At 44.5% G+C, this 22,070-nt stretch overlaps 1 protein-coding gene across 1 annotated transcript in view; it reads right to left on the reverse strand.

Annotated features, from left to right (window-relative positions):
• EHD4 (EH domain containing 4) overlaps positions 1–22,070 on the reverse strand; it is an 85,367-nt gene that overhangs the window by 33,479 nt on the left and 29,818 nt on the right. Inside the window, exon 3 of the mRNA XM_065940419.1 lies at positions 19,818–19,915. Within this exon, the coding sequence (XP_065796491.1) occupies positions 19,818–19,915 (98 nt within the window). The remainder of the gene's footprint in view (positions 1–19,817; positions 19,916–22,070) is intronic.

The following is a 22,070-nucleotide window of genomic DNA, read 5'->3' on the forward strand; positions in this document are numbered from 1 at the left end:
AGCCCGCCAGGCTCCTCTGTCCATGGAATTCTTCAGGCAAGAATACTGGAGTGAGTTGCCTTTTCCTTATCCAAGGGATTTTCCCAGCCCAGGGATCTAACCTGGGTCTCCCACACTGCAGGCAGATTCTTTACCATCTGAGCCACCAGGAAGATACACCTATTTTATTAAATCAGAGTTCGTGTATTTAATAGTTATCAACAGTATTTCAAAATGGTCAAATATTTCCAGAAAGGAACTTCTTTGAGAAGATTTGTAAATATGAAATATGCCATCCACCTAGCAGACAATGCAAAGATAAAGCGAAGATGAAAACAAAAATTGGTATTGCCCTAAACTGGGGAGGATGTGTGGAAGCAGGCACTTTTGTAATTTTTGGCCACAATGTAAACAGGCACACCTTCTAGAGAGGTATTTGGGCATCAGTTAACACAGTAAAAAGACCACAGTTCCTTTTGCTTCAGCAATGCCACTGCTGGGAGTGTATCTTTCAGTTCCATGACTGCACAGACTGTACATACTTGCACTGTATATGCAAAGCTGTCTGTATTCTGTGGCACTGTGTGTAACAGTGAAAGATTAGAAACGGCCTCAATGCCATCAATCCAAAGGACACCAGCTATTAATTCTGGCACAGCTCTATGATGGAATATGAAGGACATGGCTCTAAGGCTCCAACATGGATGTGCTCCAAGATTCACTAAGTGGAAAAGTCTTAGTTTGGAACAGTGAGCAGAGGACCCTCCCACTCAGAGGAAGAGGCTGCGGCTCCTCTTTCTAGGAGAGGACCTGGGGATGTGGCTGCGACAGATGTTCTTCACCATTTAACTTTGTGTAACTTGACTTTTTCATTCTAACATGTACACATATCTGCACAGAATGGTGGTACCTCCGAAGAGTGCTTCAGAAAGGCGACCTGTGGAATAAATGGTCTGACTTGTGCTTTTAATCATGATTTGGATTCAAACAGGATGGTTTTGAGAAAGAGACAATAAAGAATCCAGGTGAATTGGCAGTTTCCATAGGAAACTGTATCATGGCACATGTGGGAAATGTCCCCAGATACCAGAAAGGGGATTATGGCAGAAAGAACTGGAAGAGTGACAAGAGCTGGGGCCTCACCACAAGAGGACACCCCTCCGGTCACTCTCTGCAGTAGGTTCCCCAACATCACGTGCAGCTGCATTCTCCTCGCACCCCTTCCACAGCTCTACTGTCAAGTCCCAATATTTCCTTTACCCTTCCCCTCCTTTTTCAGGTCCCTGGAAGTGCAAGGTCCTTGTCTGCCTAAGTCCCAGGACTCAGCTACCACCCAGCTGACCAGGGATTCTGGTGGGTTTTTTGGGGACCACTCCAGTTCCATGAAATGAACAAGACCACCAGTTCTTCAACACCATTCTATGTCAAATGGCTTGTACATGTTATGTCACTTTATCTTTAAACAACTGGAGTGGGGGGTTTCCTCACTTTACACAGGTATACACTGAGGCTCAGAGGGTCCCACAGTGAGGTGGGGTGCTGGAATGTGAGCTCAAGTCAGTCTCGTCCAGAGCCCACAGCAATGAAAACAAAGACTCCCTGAAAGCACCACTATTTTCAGTGCGTTTCCACTACATGCTTCAGAGCTAACGCCTATGGAGCACATGGGTATTTGCATGATTATTCAGTTCTAACTCTGTGAGGGAAAGCACTTCTCCCATTTTATAGAGCAGGAAACTGAGTCTCACAAAGATAGAATAACCTGCCCAGGTCACCCAGCTGGTCAGTGCCGGAGCCAGGGAAATGGAAAAAGTCCCAGGCCGGTGTTTACTGCTTTTCCACTTAGAATCCTGCATTTACAATCTACCTCTCCTACTCTCCAGCCCCCATAGGGACACAGTGACAGGGGAGAGACCTTTTGCCACACATAACATTAGAGATGAAGTCTGTATAACAAGAAGGTCCCTATTATAGCAGCGATGTTACTGAATATTTGAAAATATAAATAAGTCTTTAAAAAAATCTGTTTTTTTTTTTCTAGATAGGCAGATGACATCACCCTAATGGCAGAAACTGAAAATCAGCTAAAGAGCCTCTTGAGGAAGATGAAAGAGGAGAGTGAAAAGGCTGGCTTAAAACATTCAAAAAACTAAGATCATGGCATCTGGCCTCATCACTTCATGGCAAATAAATGGGGAAAAAATGGGAACAGTGAGAGACTTTATTTTCCTGGGCTCCAAAATCACTGCAGACAGTGATTGCAGCCATGAAATGAAAAGATGCTTGCTCCTTGGAAGAAAAGCTATGACAAACCTAGCCAGCATATTAAAAAGTAGAGACATCACTTTGCTGACAAAGGTCCGTCTAGTCAAAGCTGTGGTTTTTCCAGTAGTCATGTATAGGTGTTGAGAGTTGGACCATAAAGAAGGCTGAGTGCTGAAGAATTGATGCTTTTGAACTGTTGGAGAAGACTCTTGATTGAGAGTCCCCTGGATAGCAAGGAGATCAAACCAGTCAATCCTAAAGGAAATCAATCCTGAATATTCATTGGAAGGACTGATGCTAAAGCTGCAGCTCCAATACTTTGGCCACCTGATGTGAAGAGCTGACTCACTGGAAAAGATCCTGATGCTGGGAAAGACTGAGGATAGGAGAAGGGGGTGACAGAGGATGAAATGGTTGGATGGCATCACTGATTCAATGGACATGAGTTTGAGCAAACTCTGAGAGATGGTGAAGGACAGGGAAGCCTGGTGTGCTGCAGTCTGTGGGGTAGCAAAGAGTCAGACACGAATGAGTGACTGAACAGCAACAACAAATTTTTCTCTGGAGGTTCCTAAAAATGTTAACTTCCATAGAAGTCTGAGATAGTTTGGGGGTGCTCCTACATGGAGTAAAGGAGCAGGCAGAGGACAGCAGTGTTAGGCCAAGAGTCCCTATCAGATGCTCGTGAGCCAAGAGTCACCCAGTGACTTGGTGACCACTGGGAAGTAAAGCTACCTCTGCTCCCTAAGTCCTCACCTGGGGGGATGCTGGTTGGTCACAAAGCCTTGCCCAGTGCTGTGCTGCCTTTCACCCCACCCAGAGACCACCCCGCACCATTTGCATCCTCTGCCCTGTCCTTTCACACTGCTGACAGATGTGAAACAGAGCTCAAGTCCATTTGGGTAGGTTTTCCAAGCTTGTGACTATTCACTTGGTTTGGGGGTGGCAAAGCACAAAGGAGGGGCTTCCCAGGTGACTCAGTGGTACAGAATCTGTCTGCAAGGCAGCAGACTCACGGATTTGATCCTTGGGTCGGGAGGATCCCCTGGAGAAGGAAATGGCAACCAACTCCAGTATTCTTGCCTGGGAAATCCCATGGACAGAGGAGCCTGGCGGGCTACAGTCCAAGGGGTCGCAGTTAATCAGCAAAGCATATAGGAGGGGGCAGGCTCAGTGATACCACAGATTCCTCAAAATGGGTCCTATACCAGAAGGCCTGGACATGCAGGTTTTTTGGGTCTCACACCAGATGCCCCCAGTGGTACTTGAGGCTGGGAAATAGTCTCTTAACAAGTTCCCTGGAGCCTGAGAATCACAGCTCTAAGGCTTCATTGCATCATTTACAGGGCAGAAGGGGGGCAGAGGGCAGGGGGCACCTGGGTGTGACAGAGGAAACGAAAGGGCCAGCCTGGCATTGAGAGAAGAGCAAACCAGCTGAACAAAGCCACAGAAACCGAGTGGCAGAGCCAGGCTGGCCTGTGACTGTCGGGGACGAGAACCGCTGGCCGTTCACAGGGATTCTTCCCGGCACTCAAGAGAAGGCTGAAAAAGATAATCCTTCCGTTCTCAAAATAAAATCTACATGCTTCCTTAAGGCCAGCAGCTTCTACCAGCAGGTCCTTCAACCGCACTGCTTATGCCTCCAGGCCACTCCCTAGCCTCCAGCCTTCCCTGACCTGCCGGCTCCAGCACAGTTTGGTCTTTGCCTGCAATCCCCTTCTCCCAACTCTCTGCCGGGCTAGTCCCTCCGTTCTGTGGGTCGGAGCCAAAATGCTCCCTCCTCAGAGACACCTCCCCTCACTACCCATCTAAAGTAGGACCACCTCTGCTGTGAGACTCTGCAATTGCTTCCTTCAAGTCTTCATGTCACCTCCATTTGTTCTGCATTTTATCTTCCATCCATCTACGCCAACCCCCCTCTACCCTCTATGCTTCAGGAAGCAGCAGCAGGTTCTATCTTGGTGCTGGTAAGACGAAGCCACCTGACACATGGTATGTGGGGACACGGTGGGCCCAGAGGGCCTACCAGAGCATGGAGTAGGGTAGACATTCCACATAAGGAAGCCTCTTCCCCTTCCCACTGTCCCTTGGATGAGAACGCAGGGCAGTGTGTACTATATTTCCTAAAGGCCACGATCAAAAACCACTAAAGGAAAAAAACCCAGGAGGTTTGGTGTGTGTGGGGGATGTGCCAGTTACATGGGAATGTGCCCCATGTGGTAGCCTCCCACAGTGCTGTCTTCTCAGTGTGTGTGAGACAGACAGACAGACTGGCAGGGGTGTTTCCCGGTTTATGTCATTGGCCTCTACGGTTAACAGCCCATCTGAGGGTTGACTGGGCTTGGCTGGGTGGTCTCGATTGGAGTTTGTCATGAGGTCAAAGTCAGGCAGCAGCTGGGGCTGAAGACCAGAAGGCTCAGCTGGGCTGGTCACTCACAACGGCTTTGCTCCCATCTCAGCTGGGCCAGTCGGAGGCAGTCTGAGCCTCTTGGCCACCCGTGTGACTAGCTTGGGCTTCCCACACAGTGTGGTGGTCTCAAGGCAGCTGGATTTCTTAGATAGTGGTTGGCTTCTCCAGAACACACATGCCAAGAGCTCTAGGTGGAAACTTCAGGGCTTCTTACGACTCAGGAGGTCATAAAGCATCACTTCCACTGAATTCTACTGATCACAAAGTGAGCCAGAGGTCATTCCAGATTCAGGGCCATGAATACTGGAAGGCACAGGTGGGAAGGCATTGGTTGGCAGTGGTGGGAGCAAAAGGCACTTTTTGAGACCAGTTACCACATTTGCTGTTAGACTGTGGTCTTAACCTCTGTGTGCCTCAGTCTTCTCTCCTGTAGAAGCGGATAACAGTTCCTATCTCACAGAACTTTTGCGAGGAGCAAATGAGTTAAAAAAATATGAAAAATACTTAACAATGCACCATGTGTCAGCTATTATCACTACTCACAAGAGTAAGGAGCAAATCTTTTCTCTGATTAATCTCTGTGTCCCAAGGTCTATGAAATATTTTATGATCATGAGTTGCTCTCTGTGTGAAGAGAAGTACCCAATCTCCACTAAAAAAAAAAAAAGTTGTTTTTCATTTAAACACCTAGGTAGGTTTAAAGTTTAGCTAGAAGTATCCCTTTCTCAAGATCAAGTATGCATTTAAAATATCGACAAAAAGTAAAAATATCTTGCTGGACTTGGTGAGTGCCATTCTGAGTCACAGCGATGACGTGCTCACTTTAGGGGCAGAGGCAGCCATATGCGTAGTGTGGAATTTCCCGTGGCACCGGCGGAAACAGAGCCCCGAATGTGTTTGTCAGCAAACTTCCCCAAAACAAAAAGAAACCAGGATTTCCTGCTGGAGGCCCAAGAATCAAGTGATGTCCAGGACTTCACAACCCAACCTCAGACTGGCCTCAGCTCTGGCCAGAAAACAGGATCTGCCAACAAATTATCAGTGGTCAGCCCCAGGCCCTGGGGATGCACACTTTTCTATTGTTGCTAAATTCCAACAAAACTCAGAGACAAGTCATTGAGCTCAAGCTCTAAATATGAAAATGGCTTCACGATCTGAGCCTGTGGGCATACATTCTACTCTACAGAATTTTCTTCCATGTCATCCTCTACCGCATACCCCTGTGTTCCCATTCAGCCTCCAGGATAAACCCAGCCACCAGACACACACACTCTACCACACGCACAACTCACGTTACTTTAAAGGGCCCTGAGCTCAGACATCTTCCCGTTCTTACAACCTTTTCCTGCTGTCTGGAAGGACATAACAGCAGCAAGGGCAGACAGGTTATCTGTCCATTGATTGTGCACCAGACAGGTGCTGTGGTAAGAGTGCCACATCACCTCACTTTATCCTCAACCCATCCTGAAAGGCCCCGATTTTGCTGGTTGGTGAACTCACCTGGAGTCCATATGATCAAGAAGAGCTGCTTCATAACGTCAGACATATGGATCAATGAAATAGAATTGAGAGTCCAGAAATAAACCTCCACATTTATAGCCAACAGATTTTCAATAACGATGCCAACACAATTCAGTGGGGGGAAAGTACTGTCTTTCCAACAAATGGTGCCAGGACAACTAGATATGCACATGCATGAAAATCAAGCTTGACCCCAACCTCACACCAAATACAAAAATTAACTTAAAATGGAACAGTGACTTATTGTAAGTGCTAAAATTATAAACCTCTTAGAAAAATATAGGAGTAAGTTTTCATGAGTTTGGGTTAGGGCAAAAGCTCAAGCAGTAAAAATTTAAATAGGTAAATCAGACTTCATTAAAATTACAAACTTGAATGTCTCAGACTATACCATAAACAAAGTGAAAAGCCAATCCAGAAAATGAGACAAAATGTTTGCAAATCATATATTTGACTAGTACATAGGCCATACAGTAGTGTTAGTCACTCAGTGGTGTCCAACTCTGTGACCCCATGGACTGTAGCCCGCCAGGCTCCTCTGTCCATGGGATTCTCCAGGCAAGAATACTAGAGTGGGTTGCCATTCCCTTCCCCAGGGCATCTTTCCTACCCAGGGATTGAACTTGGGTCTCCCACATTGCAGGCAGATTCTTTATCACTGCGCCACCTAAAACTCAGCAATTAAAAGACGAATAATCCAGTTAAAAATGGGCAATGGCTCTGTACATATATTTCTCCAGAGAAGATACAGAAGTGGCTAACAAAGTACATGAAAAGATGCTCAGCATCATTAACCATTAGAAAGTGAAAGAAAGTGAAGTCGCTCAGTCGTGTCCGACTCTTTGCGACCCCGTGGACTGTAGCCCACCAGGCTCCTCTGTCCATGGGATTCTCCTGGCAAGAATACTGGAGTGGGTTGCCATGAAATGCAAATTGAAACACAGTGAAATACCACTTCATACCTACAATGATGGCTCTAAGCAAAAAGATAGTGTTGATGAGGATGTGGAGAAACTGGAACCTTCATACACTATTGGTGGAAACAGAAAATGATTCAGTCACTTTGGAAAACAACCTGGCAGTTTTTCAAAACACTAACTACTGAGTTACTATATGATTAGGTGATTCTGCTTCTAGGTTTATACCCAAGAGAATGAGACAGGGTGCTCGGGGCTGGTGCACTGGGATGACCCAGAGGGATGGTATGGGAAGGGAGATGGGAGGGGGGTTCAGAATAGGGAACACACACACAAAAAAAAGAATAGGGAACACATGTACACCTGTGATGGATTCATGTCAATGTATGGCAAAACCACTACAATATTGTAAAGTAATTAGCCTCCAACTAAAATAAATAAATTTATATTAAAAATATATATATAAGAAAAGAACATGGAAAAAAAAAAGGAATGTATGTTTTCACAAACACTCATACATGAATGATCATGGCAGCATTATTTAAAATAGCCCCAAATGTGGGAAAAACCCAAATGCCCATCAACTCCTGAATGATAAAATATGGTACAGCCATATGGTGGAACACTATTTAACCATAAAAAGGAATGAGGCACTGTTCAACACAGATGAACCTTGAAAACATTATGCTATGTGAACAAAGCCAGACACAAGGGCCATATGCTGTATGATTCCATTTATACGAAACGTTCAGAGGATGCAAATCCGGAGACAGGAAGTAGACTAGTGGTTGCCAGGGTCTGCAGGGAGAAAAATGGACAATGATTGCTAACAAAGTCAAGGTTTCTTTTTAGGATGATGAAAATGTCCTACAATTCACTGTGGTGATAGTTGTACAACTCAGTAAATATACCACACACACAGACACATAAAACCCACTGAATTGTTTAAAGAGAGAGATAGAGAGAATGCAAAACTTTTTTAAAATGGGGAAGAAGAGCCTTTTTCCTTTGCAGCTTTGCTGACAGCTTCTTCCCATGCCCCGCTTCTTGACCAGAATTCCTGTAAGGCCCAGGGTTAGAGCGGCTTGTACACAGGTCCATTTATTGCAGCCAAGTGTGAGAACACGGACTGGAGCCTGTGTCTCATTCATTTTGATTCTTGGCATCCAGGACAGTGCTTGGCACTCAGTAGGAATCAACATAAATGTGTGTTGAATGAATAGTGTGTGTGTGTGTGTGTGTGCGCGCGCGCGCGCGCTCAGTTGGTCAGCTGTGTCTGACTCTGTGACTGTAGCCCGCCAGGCTCCGCTGTCCATGGGATTTCCCAGGCCAGAATACTGGAGTGGGTTGCCATTTCCTTCTCCAGAGGATCATCCCTGACCCAGGAATAGAACCCATGTCTCTTGCGTCTCCTGCACTGGCAGGCAGATTCTTTACCACTGCGCCATCTGATCTCAAGCATGCCCCTTATATTATTCATTCATTTTTATACCATCACTTCTAAAACAAAGGAGTGCCAAAAAGATCACACATACAGTATCTGTTCATTATTTAAAAATTCTTTTTCCACTAAATATTTTTTTTAAACCAGACAATCAATTGATGTTGTCCCTTTTCTACTTTCAGAGAGAGATGATTTCAAATTTTAAAAGCTAATTATCAATAAAATGATAGAGATACATGGGGGAAAGGTAGAAACAGTCAAAAATAGTATATTCAGTCCCTGAACAAACTCTGCATTTCAAATAACTTGACAAAAATTACCCCTATTCTGAGACAAAAGACTTTAAGAGGCAAGAAACCAATATCAACCAACACAAAAGGCTGATTAAATGCAGCTTTTGAAAACTCTTTGGCCTTCAACAACAATACATTGAGATGATGAAAGTAATAGTAACAGCTAGCATTTATTGAGCATTTACTATGTACTAGGCTGGGTATTATATTCTGCTTTCTAGGTTTTAACTCAGTTACACCAGCATAGCACAATAGTAGGTACTGTTATTACCCTCATTTCCCAGAGAGACTCACAACTTCTCCATGGCTGCATGACTGATAAATGGCTGAGCTAAACTGGAACCCAGGAAGTCTCCTGCCCATGCACTTCCTGCCAAAGGACACAGGGAAGCCTATAGGGACTTAAATCCCTTGAGTGGACCTAGGAAAGCAATTTGTTTGATTCTAGGTTTACAGACTGAGTAATGTAGGTTATAAACAAAACCTCAGGAAAAAACATGAATATGCAGGAATTGAAATCCATGTGTGAATATCTGATGCTTGAAAGCCTATTTTTTTCCTGTTTTATAGCTCCTTTATACAACAGGTGGAAAATACCTGAATGGACAACATGGTCAGACAAAACCTGCAAAACCTTGACCTGCCCCACTGTGGAAGGTTGGCACCTTCTGAACTTTCAGCCACTAGGCCTCCCAACCTTCTGAGACTGTAGCCCTCCCACCTCACCCCCATCACATTGAGCTCAATGCCTTATCTGTTTCCTTCCGGGCACTCACCACTATTTATAATGACTTTGTTTACCTGCTCTTCTTGTCTTACTCTCCCGTCAGAATGTAAATTCGGTAAGAGCGGTGACCATGACCATCTTCTTTGGGGTTTTTGTTTGCCAGTAGTTTGTTCAACGAATAATAACTGTCTATGTAGGTGACACCTTTCTTTTAGAACAATTCAGGAACATCAGTGACTGGCTGGATGACCACACTAGGCCGAAGCAACTCCAGGGCAGGGATGGTACCTGGTACCTTGTTCCTCTTTATGCTCCCAGTTCCCAGCTCAGTACCAGGCACAGAGGAGCTCACTGCATCTTGACTGAACTTGTTCATTAATGAAACACTGTCAATGTAGAGGGTAGTCTCTGTTTGGAGTACCTCAAGTACACTCAACTTCTGGATTCAAGGGTGAAGGTGTAAAGGCATGCTGATGAAGCCCGGGGATGCCCTAAAGCTGGGAGGAGCCACACAGGGGATAGGGAGAGGAGTTAACAGAGTTTGAATAGTCTTAAAGCCAAAATCCCAGAAACACAACAAAAAATTCAAGAAACGCTGTACCAGGGTGGGAGGAGAGGGAATTAAGGTAAAAACTTCCAGTCAAAAGGTAAAAACTTCCAGTCAGTTCAGTCGCTCAGTCGTGTCCAACTCTTTGCGACCCCATGGACTGCAGCACGCCAGGCCTCCCTGTCCATCACCAACTCCCGGAGTTTACTCAAACTCATGTCCATTGAGTTGGTAATGCCATCCAACCATTTCATCCTCTGTCATCCCCTTCTCTTCCCACCTTCAATCTTTCCCAGTGTCAGGGTCTTTTCCAATGAGTCCGTTCTTCGCATCAGGTGGCCAAAGGAGTTTCAGCTTCAGCATCAGTCCTTCTAAAGAATATTCAGGATTGATTTCCTTTAGGATGGACTGGTTGGATCGCCTTGCTGTCCAAGGGACTCTCAAGAGTCTTCTCCAACACCACAGTTCAAAAGCATCAATTCTTCTGCACTCAGCTTTCTTTACAGTCCAACTCTCACATCCATACATGACTACTGGAAAAACTTCCAAGTGTAAGATAAATAACTACTAGGGAGGGATTCATGTACAACACAGTAGAGATAATTAACTTTGCTATATGCTATAAATGAAAGTTAAGAGTTATCACAAGGAAAAAAATTTTTTCTATTTCTTTAATGTATCTATATAAGATGACGGATTCTCAATAAATCTATTGTGGTAACCATTTCATGACATATGTAAGTCAAATCATTATGTGGTACTCTTCAAGTTTATATAATGACATATGTCAATTCTATCTCAACAAAACCAGGGTGAGAAAAAAAAAGTCCCTGTAAGAACTATTAGGATGGGAAGGTGGGGACACGAGCTGCACCTATAATGATGGTCACATGTCCAGTGAGCTCAGGGGACCAGGTCTGAGATGCTGGGACGATCCTGAGCCGTGTCTGTATTGTGTGGTGAACAGAACGAAGGAGAAGGGTACTCCCTTGCCTCCCCCTTTATTTAATTATTATTTCTATGGCTATTTATAACATTATACAAGTAAGGCCTGAACTTCTCCTAGAGGGTATTCAGCAGGCATTAGCAGGCCCCCTCAGAAACTCTCCATGAAGTTCCACCTTGGGTTGTGCGGTCTACTTGAAGGACAGGCTGCACTTGCTGCCTCTGTCCCACCCTGGGAGCCGCTGGCCTCATCAGCCTCCAGCTCTCAGCTCTCCAGGTGCTTCTTAGAAGGATCTTTGCTCGGTCAGACCTGGCTAACGTCTTGCTCCAAGTCTCGTTGCTCTTTTAAGGAAGAAGACTCATTCCTCCATGTAGTGTTGTGTTTTCTGCTCTCATGCTCCCTGTTCCCAAAGCCAGAGAGCAGACGTCATTCTTTTTATTTTTTTTTTTACATTTTAAACCAAATTTGTTTGATTTAGCACATTTAGATAAAACAAACACTCAGACAGAAAGACACACTCACCCCATAAGCACAGTGGGAATTAGCCTAAAATCCTTGTCTTCTTTTCGACTTTATCTATGCCAGTATTAAAAACTCTCCTCCCTCGCATATTTCCTGGTCACACTATGTTAGGACAAAAAGCAATTCCCTAGTAACTGAAGACTGCAACGACCTTGATTTTAACACTAACAAAGTAGCGTTCAGTAAGTCACCCAAAAGACTACGCAGACGTCATTCTTATCAGGACATCTCTAAACATTCTCTCCCCTGTCTCGGGCAGCCTTCAGAATCTGGTCTTTTGTCTTTCAAGTTCAAAAAATGGACTTCCCTGATTACAGTTTGTTTTCACCATCACTATTTTTTCAGCACCTTTAATAATTACTGGCTGGATTTCCATGCCCTGCTTCACATTCTGTCAATTCTTTCGTGCTATTATGTTTGGGTACCTCCGCTGTGTTGGCAGCCTGCTCATGTGTACCTGTTAAGTCTTCAGAGGTCTTTTTTTAATTCTTGAAGTCATTCCTTACTATACTTCCAAAATCAGGAAGACATAAGGATGTCTATACGTAAATATTAAGACATTAATCAACGATTGTGAAGCTAATGTTGTTGCCTGTTATGTTATTTGAAGTGTGGTTAGATCTCTTCTGTTTCATGAATCATCATTAATGATTGCTTTTACTAGCAGGACATTTTCTGCCCTTCTAATTTTCACTGTCTTCTCAGTTCTATTCACTGACTTATAATGAGAAAGACTTATAGAGAGAAGGGATTAGACATTAGACGAGGCCCTCAGACTTTCATTTGACAAGCTGCTGGTTCTACATCCTAGGTCCGACCTGCTGGCAGATCTGTTTTCTGCTGGAAAATTCAGATCAAGAGTTTTTTTTCCCCTTCTTCTAGAGTTATTTACACTTTTTAAAAGGGAACATTGTACTATTTCTGTTATCAAAATCAAAGTCTGTTGAAGGCTATACAAAACCCCACACTCTCAGAAACCACAATTACTCGCTGCTAAAACAGCACCTTCCAAATACTTATGTGTAAACAGATGAACAAGCATACCAGCGGCCACTTTAGAATTTTCCCAGTCTTCTCCTCATCAGACAGGGACATCATGATTAGAGCCAGAACCCAGAGGTCTGTACCATGCAGTTGGGAACACACTTGTGTTCATGCCAGGTCCAAAAATAAATCCTAGATGATGTTTAGGTTTGGCACGACATAGACAGTACTTTAGGAAGCAAACAATTCAGGAGCTGGAATAACAAGAGATTGGGAATGAAAAAAAGGATGTGTGGATAAATGCTCTTTTCTCATCACATAGAATCAAAAATCTGGATGCCATCTTCTAGGCAATGGATAGTCTCAGGAGTGAACCTGGTTAGATTTCACCCACCCGCTTCAAGAAAAGAACTTAGAAAATCTTAAGAATTTTAGAAAAATTGTAGAAAATTTTAGGTAGCTTTTACTTCAGTAGAATAAAATTATTATTATACATCAGAATATTTATTTTTTTATTGAAGGATAATTGCTTTACAGAATTTTATTGTTTTCTGTCAAACCTCAACATGAATCAGTCATAGGTATACATATATCCCCTCCCTTTTGAAACTCCCTCCCTTCTCCTGCTCCATCCCACCCCTCTAGATTGATACTGAGTCCCTGTTTCAGTTTTCTGAGTCGTATAGCAAATTCCCATTGGCTCTTTTACTTATGGTAATGTAAGTTTCCATGTTACTCTTTCCATACATCTCACCCTCTCCTCCCCTCTCCCCATGTCCATAAGTCTGTCTGTTTCTCCATTCAGTTCAGTTACTCAGTCATGTCAGACTCTTTGCAATCCCATGGACCACAGCATGCCAGGCCTCCCTGTCTATCACCAACTCCCAGAGTTTGTCAAACTCACGTCCATTGAGTTGGTAATGCCATCCAACCATCTCATCTTCTGTCGTCCTCTTCTCCTTCCCACCTTCAATCTTTGCTAGAGTCAGGGTCTTTTCAAATGAGTCAGTTCTTCGCATCAGGTGGCCAAAGTATTGGAGTTTCAGCTTCAGCTTCCTTATAATGAATATTCAGGACTGATTTCCTTTAGGAGGGGCTACTTGGATCTCTCCATTGCTGCCCTGTAAATAAATTCTTCAGTACCATTTTTCTAGATTCCACATATATGCGTTAGAATACGATATTTATCTTTCTCTTTTGGACTCACTTCACTCTGTATAATAAGTTCTAGGTTCATCCACCTCATTAGAACTGATGCAAATGCATTCATTTTTATGGCTGAGTAACAGTCCATTGTATATATGTACCACAACTTCTTTATCCATTCATCTGTCAATGGACATCTAGTTTGCTTCCATGTTCTAGCTATTGTAAACAGTGCTGAAATGAACAAGGGGATACATGCGTCTTTTTCAGTTTTGCTTTCCTCAGGGTCCATGGCTAGGAGTGGGATTGCTGGGTCATATGGTGGTTTTATTCCTAGCTTTTTAATAAATCTCCATACCATCTTCCATAGTGGCTGTATCAATTTACATTCTCACCAAGAGTGCAAGAACATACCCTTTTCTCCATACCCTCTCCAACTTTATTGTTTGTAAAGCAGTTGTATTGTATTGTATTGATGATGGCCATTCTGACCAGTGTGAGGTGATATTTCATTATAGTTTTGATTTCCATTTCTCTAATAGTGAGTGATATTGAGCATCTTTTCATGTGTTTGCTAGCCATCTGTATGTCTTCTTTGGAGAAATGTCTGTTTCGGTCTTTTTCCCATTTTTTGAGTGGGTTGTTTGTTTTTCTGGCATTGAGTTGTATGAGCTGCTTGTATATTTTGGAAATTAATCCTTTGTCAGTTTCATTTGCTATTATTTTCTCCCATTCTGAGAGCTGTCTTTTCACCTTGCTTATAGTTTCCTTTTCTGTGCAAAAGCTTTTAAGTTTAATCAGGTTCCCCACTTGTTTACTTTTGTTTTTATTTCCATTAGTCAAGGAGGTGGGTCATAGAGAATCTTGCTTTGATTTATGTCATTGAGTGTTCTGCCTAGGTTTTCCTCTAAGTTTTATAGTTTCTGGTCTTACATTTAAGTCTTTAATCCATTTTGAGTTTATCTTTGTGTATAGTGTTAGGAAGTGTTCTAATTTCATTCTTTTACACATAGCTGACCAGTTTTCCCAGCACCATTTACTGAAGAGACTGCCTTTTCCCCACTGTATATTCTTGCCTCCTTTGTCAAAAATAAGGTACCCATAGGCATGGGTTTATTTCTGGGCTTTCTGTCTTGTTCCATTGGTCTGTATTTCTGTTTTTGTGCCAGTACCATACTGTCTTGATGACTGTAGCTTTGTAGTATAATCTGAAGTCAGAAAGGTTGATTCCTCCATCTCCATTCTTCTTTCTCAGGACTGCTTTGGCTATTCAGGGTCTTTTGTGTTTCCATATGAATTGTGAAATTTCTTGTTCTAGTTTTGTGAAAAATGCCATTGGTAATTTGATAGGGATCTCATTGAATCTGTAGATTGCATTTGGTAGTATAGTCATTTTCTCCATCTGCTTATGTCATCTTTTGATTTCTTCCATTAGTGTCTTATAGTTTTCTGTGTACAGTTCTTTTGTCTCCTTAGGTAAGTTTATTTCTAGATATTTAATTCTTTTTGTTGTAATGGTGAATGGGATCAATTCCTTAATTTCTCTTTCTGATTTTTCATTGTTAGTATATAGAAATGCAAGTGATTTCAGTGTATTGATTTTGTATCCTGCAACTTGTTAAATTCACAATCTAGTAATTATCTGATACTATCTTTAGGGTTTTCTATGTACAGTATCATGTCATCTGCAAACAGTGAGAGCTTTAATTCTTCTTTTCCAATCTGGATTCCCTTTATTTTTTTTTCTTCTCTGATTGCTGTAGCTAGGACTTCCAGAACTATGTTAAATAATAGTGGTAAAAGTGGACACCCCTGTCTTGTTCCTGATCTTAGGGGGAACGCTTTCAATTTTTCACCATTGACAATAATGTTTGCTGTAGGCTTATCATATATGGCCTTTACTATGTTAAGGTAGGTTCCTTCTATGCCAATTTTTTGAAGAGTTTTAATCATAAATGGGTGCTGAATTTTGTCAAAGACTTTTTCTGCATCTATTGAGATGAACATATGGTTTTTATCTTTCAAATTGTTAATATAGTGTATCACATTGATTGCAGAGTATTTTAATTCCTGCTTGATGAGAATTCTCTATGTCAGCCAAGAAAGCTACAGGTTAGTACCTAAGTTCACTCTTTTTTTCCTGAAGATTTTTTGTTAACTATAATTAAACTGAGAAACATCACAGTCATAAGTAGTATTCTAAAAATTGCCCCAAAACCAATTACTCTAGTGGGTTTTATTTATAGAGCTACCAAGGCGGAGATCTAGATATTTATTTCCCCCAAGGCAGACCTTGCATTCTTGTTTTACTCTGGGTCATAGAGCAGGACCTGACTTCTAGGGTCCATATTAATATTCTGCTGATGAGAAGGCTGTGCTAGGACACGTTCCAACTGGTAAAGATCACTTCTAGCATAAGAGTGGATTTGCCAAGTTTGCCTCAAACCAAACACCCCAAAATATGAATCATCATGTAGAAATGTCAACTGTTTTTCTGGTCACCTCTGACTTTGGCCAAGAGAAGAGCAATGACCATGAAATGCCACGTCCTCCTAGTAATCACACTTGCTCTCTTTACTCAACGGAGTAGAAAGGATGCAGGTTTATGATGGCACAAGAGAGAAGAATGAACGAGGAAGAAGGGAGCCACAGGGGAGGGGAGGCACTTGACTAAACCCCAGGTTCAGGACTCCTTCCTGGAGATATATCCGCACTGGGCCATCTGGTTCCCAGAACTCTGGGGTGACTGGGCAATGCCCTGGGGGCACCTGAGGACCACCAGTGATGATGAAGTCAGCTCCCCAGCTTAGGTCACTCCTTCCCTGTTTGACCACCAGCAAAGCAACACTATATTCCACTGCCCCACCCACCATTTGCCTCATTCCATGCTGACGGGAGAACTCTGAGTGTGATGCAGTCAGTAGGTCTTCCTGGGGGTGCTCTGCAGTCACCCCATGCTCATTACCTCTTCCTGCATCTGCATGGTCTGCCCAGGATGTGCCCATCTGGGGCTGCACAGCCTGCAGGCTAGAGGGTGGATGGGGTCCACTCAGCAGTGTCAGCCTGCAGCCACTGCCTGAAGTATACATACCCCCAGCCTGTTCTTCAAAAGTGGTGCCTTAATAGCTTTTGCTTTGTCCACTCCCCAGTTGTCAAGCCTGGTCGCCCACCTGCCCAGCTACTGGGGAAGGAATTCTTACAAACTCTGTTAGGCTCGGCATCCCCAGAGTAGTGAGGGTGAGTGGTTCCCTGGTTAGGGCTGGGCTCCTGTCTGTGCATGACTGTATGCAGGTTTAGCTTAGCAAATCCTCAGTGAAGAGCACCGTGCAGACACACAGCAAGGGTTCAACCTCTGGTGGCTGTTCTTATACTGCTATTAGGAATATACACTTTGAGGAGACACTATGTGTGTAAGAGGGACCTGCTTGATGAGACTCTGCCTGCCAAAGGTTAATCAATCAATCACACCAAGGGACAGGGAGGAGGCGAGACAACCACGCCTTTCTCTTTCACAGATGAAACATCTGTCGGGGAGGCAAAGCCCCACTAGTAAGGTCAATGGTGGATGTTTCAAACGTTCTGCGGGGTCACAGATTGTCTCTGAGGCTCATCCAATGTTGACATAGAGGACTGACAAAGGTGGGGCTGTGATCTACGAGCTAGAGGGACAGCAGCAGATAGGAACATGTGCGAAAATGCAGCACTATTTGCAATAGTTAAAGCTGAAGCAGCTTTAAAACAGCACACATTCTTTGGGGTTAATATGTTGAAACTGTCAACTAAGTGACCCCAACCAGCAACGATGCCACAGCACGGTATGGTACCAGCTGCTGTCTGTCAGGGTGGCAGGGACTGGCCGACTGGCTGGAACCATATGTGCTATTTCTGGGCATAGGATGTGAGTAAGGACTTGTCACAGTAAGTCAGACTAGGATATGAGTCAGTTATTATAAAGTGCTGAAAAGAACTGTCTTCAAGGCATCCTGAGCATATCACACCATGCTAATTTCTCTGAAGGAGCTACAGGTTGAAAGACACTTAGAATCACTAAGCCAGGGAGAAACCCTGAAGAATATAGATGACTAGTATTGGTCAGAGGCCTACCAATAACAAGGAATAGATAGGGCTGAAGCTAAAATCCAGAGGTCCTAAAATTTAGGACCAACAACCAAAAATCAAGTTGTATAGGATGTCCCTGGTGGTCCAGTGGTTAAGAATCCACTTTCCAATGCAGGGACATAGGTTTGATCCCTGGCAGGGAAACTAAGATCCCATAGGTTGTGGGGCAACTAAGCCCGAGCACCAGAGCCCATATGCTGTGAAGCCTATGCACCACAACTAGAGAGAAGCCCCCATGCCACAACTAGAGAGCCCACACCCTGCAATGAAAAGTCCCACATGATGCAAATAAGATATGATGCAGGCAAATAAATAAACATATTTTTTTAAAAAGTCAAGTTGTAAGAAATGTGCACGGTAATCACATTTCTGTTAAAACAGTATGTTTGTACACACACAGAAAAAAGTCTCTAAGGAGCTGGAGAAAACAAATAATAATGGTTATTTGTGGTCTTTTCTGTAAGTACAACATTCTTGGAGGCCTTGGGGAAGCCTAATGGCCCACCAAGTCCCTGAACACATGGATGAAGGCACAGCAAGGCAGTCAGAGACTGCAAAATCAGCATTTCTCAAATGCCATGAGAAGGGAGGGCTGACAGACATGGGATGCTCTTTCTTGACCCCTGTCATAGGACCCTTGCTTTCTGGCTCCCGGGTGTGTCCCAGGGCTGGTGTACTGCACTTCTGTTCCAGGAATGCTGGGGGAGTGCACTGTCTGGCCATAATCCTGTGAGTCCTGTTCAAGGGGCTGTGAAGAATTACCAGTGAGGAGTGACAGTAGAAACTAATCCACTCTGGCTTCTCCCTCCCAGCAAAGCCTCCAGGAACTGCCCTTAGTTTCAGAGGCCAGCACAAGGCCTCTGGACCTGCCTCTGGGACCACAGGAGTCTATCCTAGTGCTCTCCCTGTCAGGAATTTCCTCCCTGTAGGTAAATGGTCTTCTGATCTGCTTCTGATAGCCCCTTCACTAGGAGGGTGGGGGAAACCACAGGCTCATTGGTTGAAGCACAGTGCATGGGTCTGGAAACAGCATTGCCTTAGCCTTGCATTGTGAAGGTTGAAGAAGCCCAGATGTCACTGTTCTTTACAAGCATTTTCGGTCTTTCACAGATTCCCTTTGAACGCCTCATCATCTCTCCTTTCCCATCCATGTACGTGCTAAGTCACTAGTTGTGTCTGACTCTGTATAACCCTATGGACTGTAGTCCACCAGGCTTCTCTGTCCATAGTATTCACCAGGCAAGAATACTGGAGTAGGCTGCCATGCCCTCCTCCAAGGGATCTTTCCAACCCACAGATTGAACCCATGCCTCTTATGTCTCCTGCACGGGCAGGCAGGTTTACCACTAGCACCACCTGGGAAGCCCAGAGCTTCCCTTAGGTGATTCCAATTCATCCCCTGGGTTCCAGCTCCAATGTCTCCTCTGGAGAGCCTTTCCCAACAACCCAAGGCCAGATATCCCCCTTACACCCTGACAGACAGTTCCCATCATAGAATGATTATTCCGACTCTTGTTTTCTATTTATTTCTGTGATAAAATAACTAATATCCATCTTCCTCATTAGAACACAAGATCCTCCAGGCCAGAAACTGCATCTGTTTTTTCCACATCCCCAGTGTGCATTACAGAGTCTGGTGCCAAATATATGCTAATACCAATAAAGCCTCATTCAATGGAAGGCTGCTGCAGAGGCAACTGGGGTAGAAGATGTGCCAGTATTCTGGGGAAGTAGAGCAGCAGGGAGGGCTCTCTCTCTTGGGGTGACTGGTTGGCCACCTTTATTTCTTGTTATGTGTCCAAGTGAGTGGTTAGTAAGTGACAGGCCCTCTCTTAAAGTCTGAAGATTTATGTGAGGCAGGTACTAACAGTAGATGACAATACTTAAAGGAATTAAACAGGGGCAAAAATCCTCTGCTGACATCACACAGAGACTTAGTCGGCCCTGGGGGTGGAGGTGGGGGTGGGGGGACTTGGATGGGCGGGGCAAGCACTGACCTCGGCTGATGCGCTGTTTCTCTCCAGACAGGATGCCGGGGCTGTCGATTATGCTGATGCTCTTCAGGACCTCATTGGGCAGCTGGGAGCACATAAATCTGGAAGAAAGGAATCAAAGTTGGGATCAGAGCCTGCTCGTTGCAGATTGCTCTAATCTCATAGCTCCTTGGCCTCTCCTGGCCTCTCCTCTCTTTGGAGTCAGTGTGATGGCAAAGTCCCTCAGCCCCACCTGTCTCTCCTCTATGCTGCTCTTCAGACAAGCGTCCTGGGCTTCTCCTCCCAGGGAATCCCATGCTTCCTTCAGGGTCACTGCCTCACTCGGCTGGAGTGTCCTGAGCCTTGTCCAGTCCGTGCCCACTCCCCAGTGTGCCAGCAGAGGTACTAGGGCCTGTTTTCACTGGTGCCCCAGGGACCATGCTATGGCTCAGGGTGTGGCAAGCTCCAATGGGCAACACCCCAAATCCTCCAGGTGCTTTGGTGTGCTAAGAACAGACAAAAGGGCAGCTGTCAGCAGGGCCCTGGCCAGGCATCTCCAAGCTGCCTTTGTTGTCCTTCACCTCCCTGATACCACCTCCTCCTCCTCATCCTAATCCCTCTGCCATGCTTCCAATCAGCTGCCCTGGTGTAGGCCTTGGAAGCAGCTGATTGGAAGCATGGCAGAGAGATTGGGATGAGGAGGAGGAGGTGGTGACCACAGCCTGAGGGTCAGCAGACCTGGGTTCAGGCCAATAACCTGCTTGGACCCTGGACAAGGGCTTCCCCAGGGAATTGGGCCTCAGTTTCATCATGTGTAAATAGAGACACTTGCCAGGGGCTGGAGAGGCTCTTTTAGCTTTGACACTGTGTAACTCCAGAGCACCAGAGGGAAATGCTCTGTTACTTCCACCCCAGGCAACCCAGGGGGATCTCTGTTAGGAATTGTGTATGTTTTAAGCCAGAAACTGTAGAGGGTCTCTCCTTTTCCTGTATTGTAAATGGCTAACTTCAGGGTCTGTGTAGGCAGAAGGCTCGAAAATCCTCGGGGAAAACTCAATTCTTCCATTCAGTGGAACTGGTGGGATTACTCAGCACGTAAACATGCTGGGAATGCACGAGAGGGAGGCCTGCCCAGCCGTCCCAGCCCCAAGTGTGGACAGCACAGCCCCCTCACAGCTCAGGGTCGGGAGCCCTGAGCATGAGATGGGATCACTGACACAGCAAGTGAACTTTTGTTCAAGGTGCTCAGGACAAGTTTCTCAGACATTCTTTCCCACTTTTTTCAAGTTAGCCCAGGAAGATGTCAGAATGATGACTATGATCATTTTACAGCTGGAAAAGTTGAAGTATAGTGCAGTTATGACATGTGAGGCCATGCCTCTAATGGGTGGTTGGCTGAGGACTGCAGCCTAATATTTCTGATGTCAGTTGAGTTGAACTTAACCCCTAAAATAAAAATTTCATAACATTAAAAAAATAAGGGGTCAATTTCATTTATGAGAAGCCCCTCATTTCTGATTTTCTCCTGTCCCTCCACTTTTATAAACCCCACTGTCCGACACTCAGACAGAACCGTGAGAGTAAAGTGCACCGGGATCACTAACTTCTCTAAGTTCACAGAGAAAAAAATGCCATATTTGTGTCTCTAGAACTCGGGTAGAAACAGAATTCTGAGCATATCTGTGGTAGACTGAATTTCTTGTGGGTAATCTGGTCTCTTATCACAGTCCGATCCTTTTTATCAGGTGGCTCAAGACACCTGGTGATGCTAAGAACACTGGACATATGTAAAACCATTTCGCAAAAAGTACTTCTGTGAGAGGTTAACCTTTTTCCCAGACCACAAGCTCACACTAAATATCAATTTTTCCAAAACACAGAAGCCCTGGATTCTCATGTGAAGTTAACAGAGGGATTCAAAATTTATAAACCACCACTCCCTCTGTGCAGTGCAGAGACAAAGCTTTAACAACTCACATGCCTCCTGAGGCAATAGCAGAGCCAAAATGTGTGAGCCACAAAACAAGACAGTCAGATGGTGTGACATCATCACACAACGTGTAAGAAAGCAGGCCCAGGGCCAGGAAGGATGACTGCAGATGAAAGGGGGTGGAAAAGAAGAGGGAGGGGAAGAGGAGGAGGAGGGTGCTCTCCGGGGGCACCCCAAATAGGGTGACGAGGGTTGAATGTGTAAAGTTGAACTTAGCATAGCCTGCCCAGTATGCACTGGGGGGCAGCTTGGGGAGGTGGGCCAAGGAGCACAGAGCACAAATTAGC

The sequence above is a fragment of the Muntiacus reevesi genome, chromosome 7 (assembly GCF_963930625.1).
Source record: "Muntiacus reevesi chromosome 7, mMunRee1.1, whole genome shotgun sequence".
In the NCBI taxonomy this organism is placed as follows: Eukaryota; Metazoa; Chordata; class Mammalia; order Artiodactyla; family Cervidae; genus Muntiacus; species Muntiacus reevesi.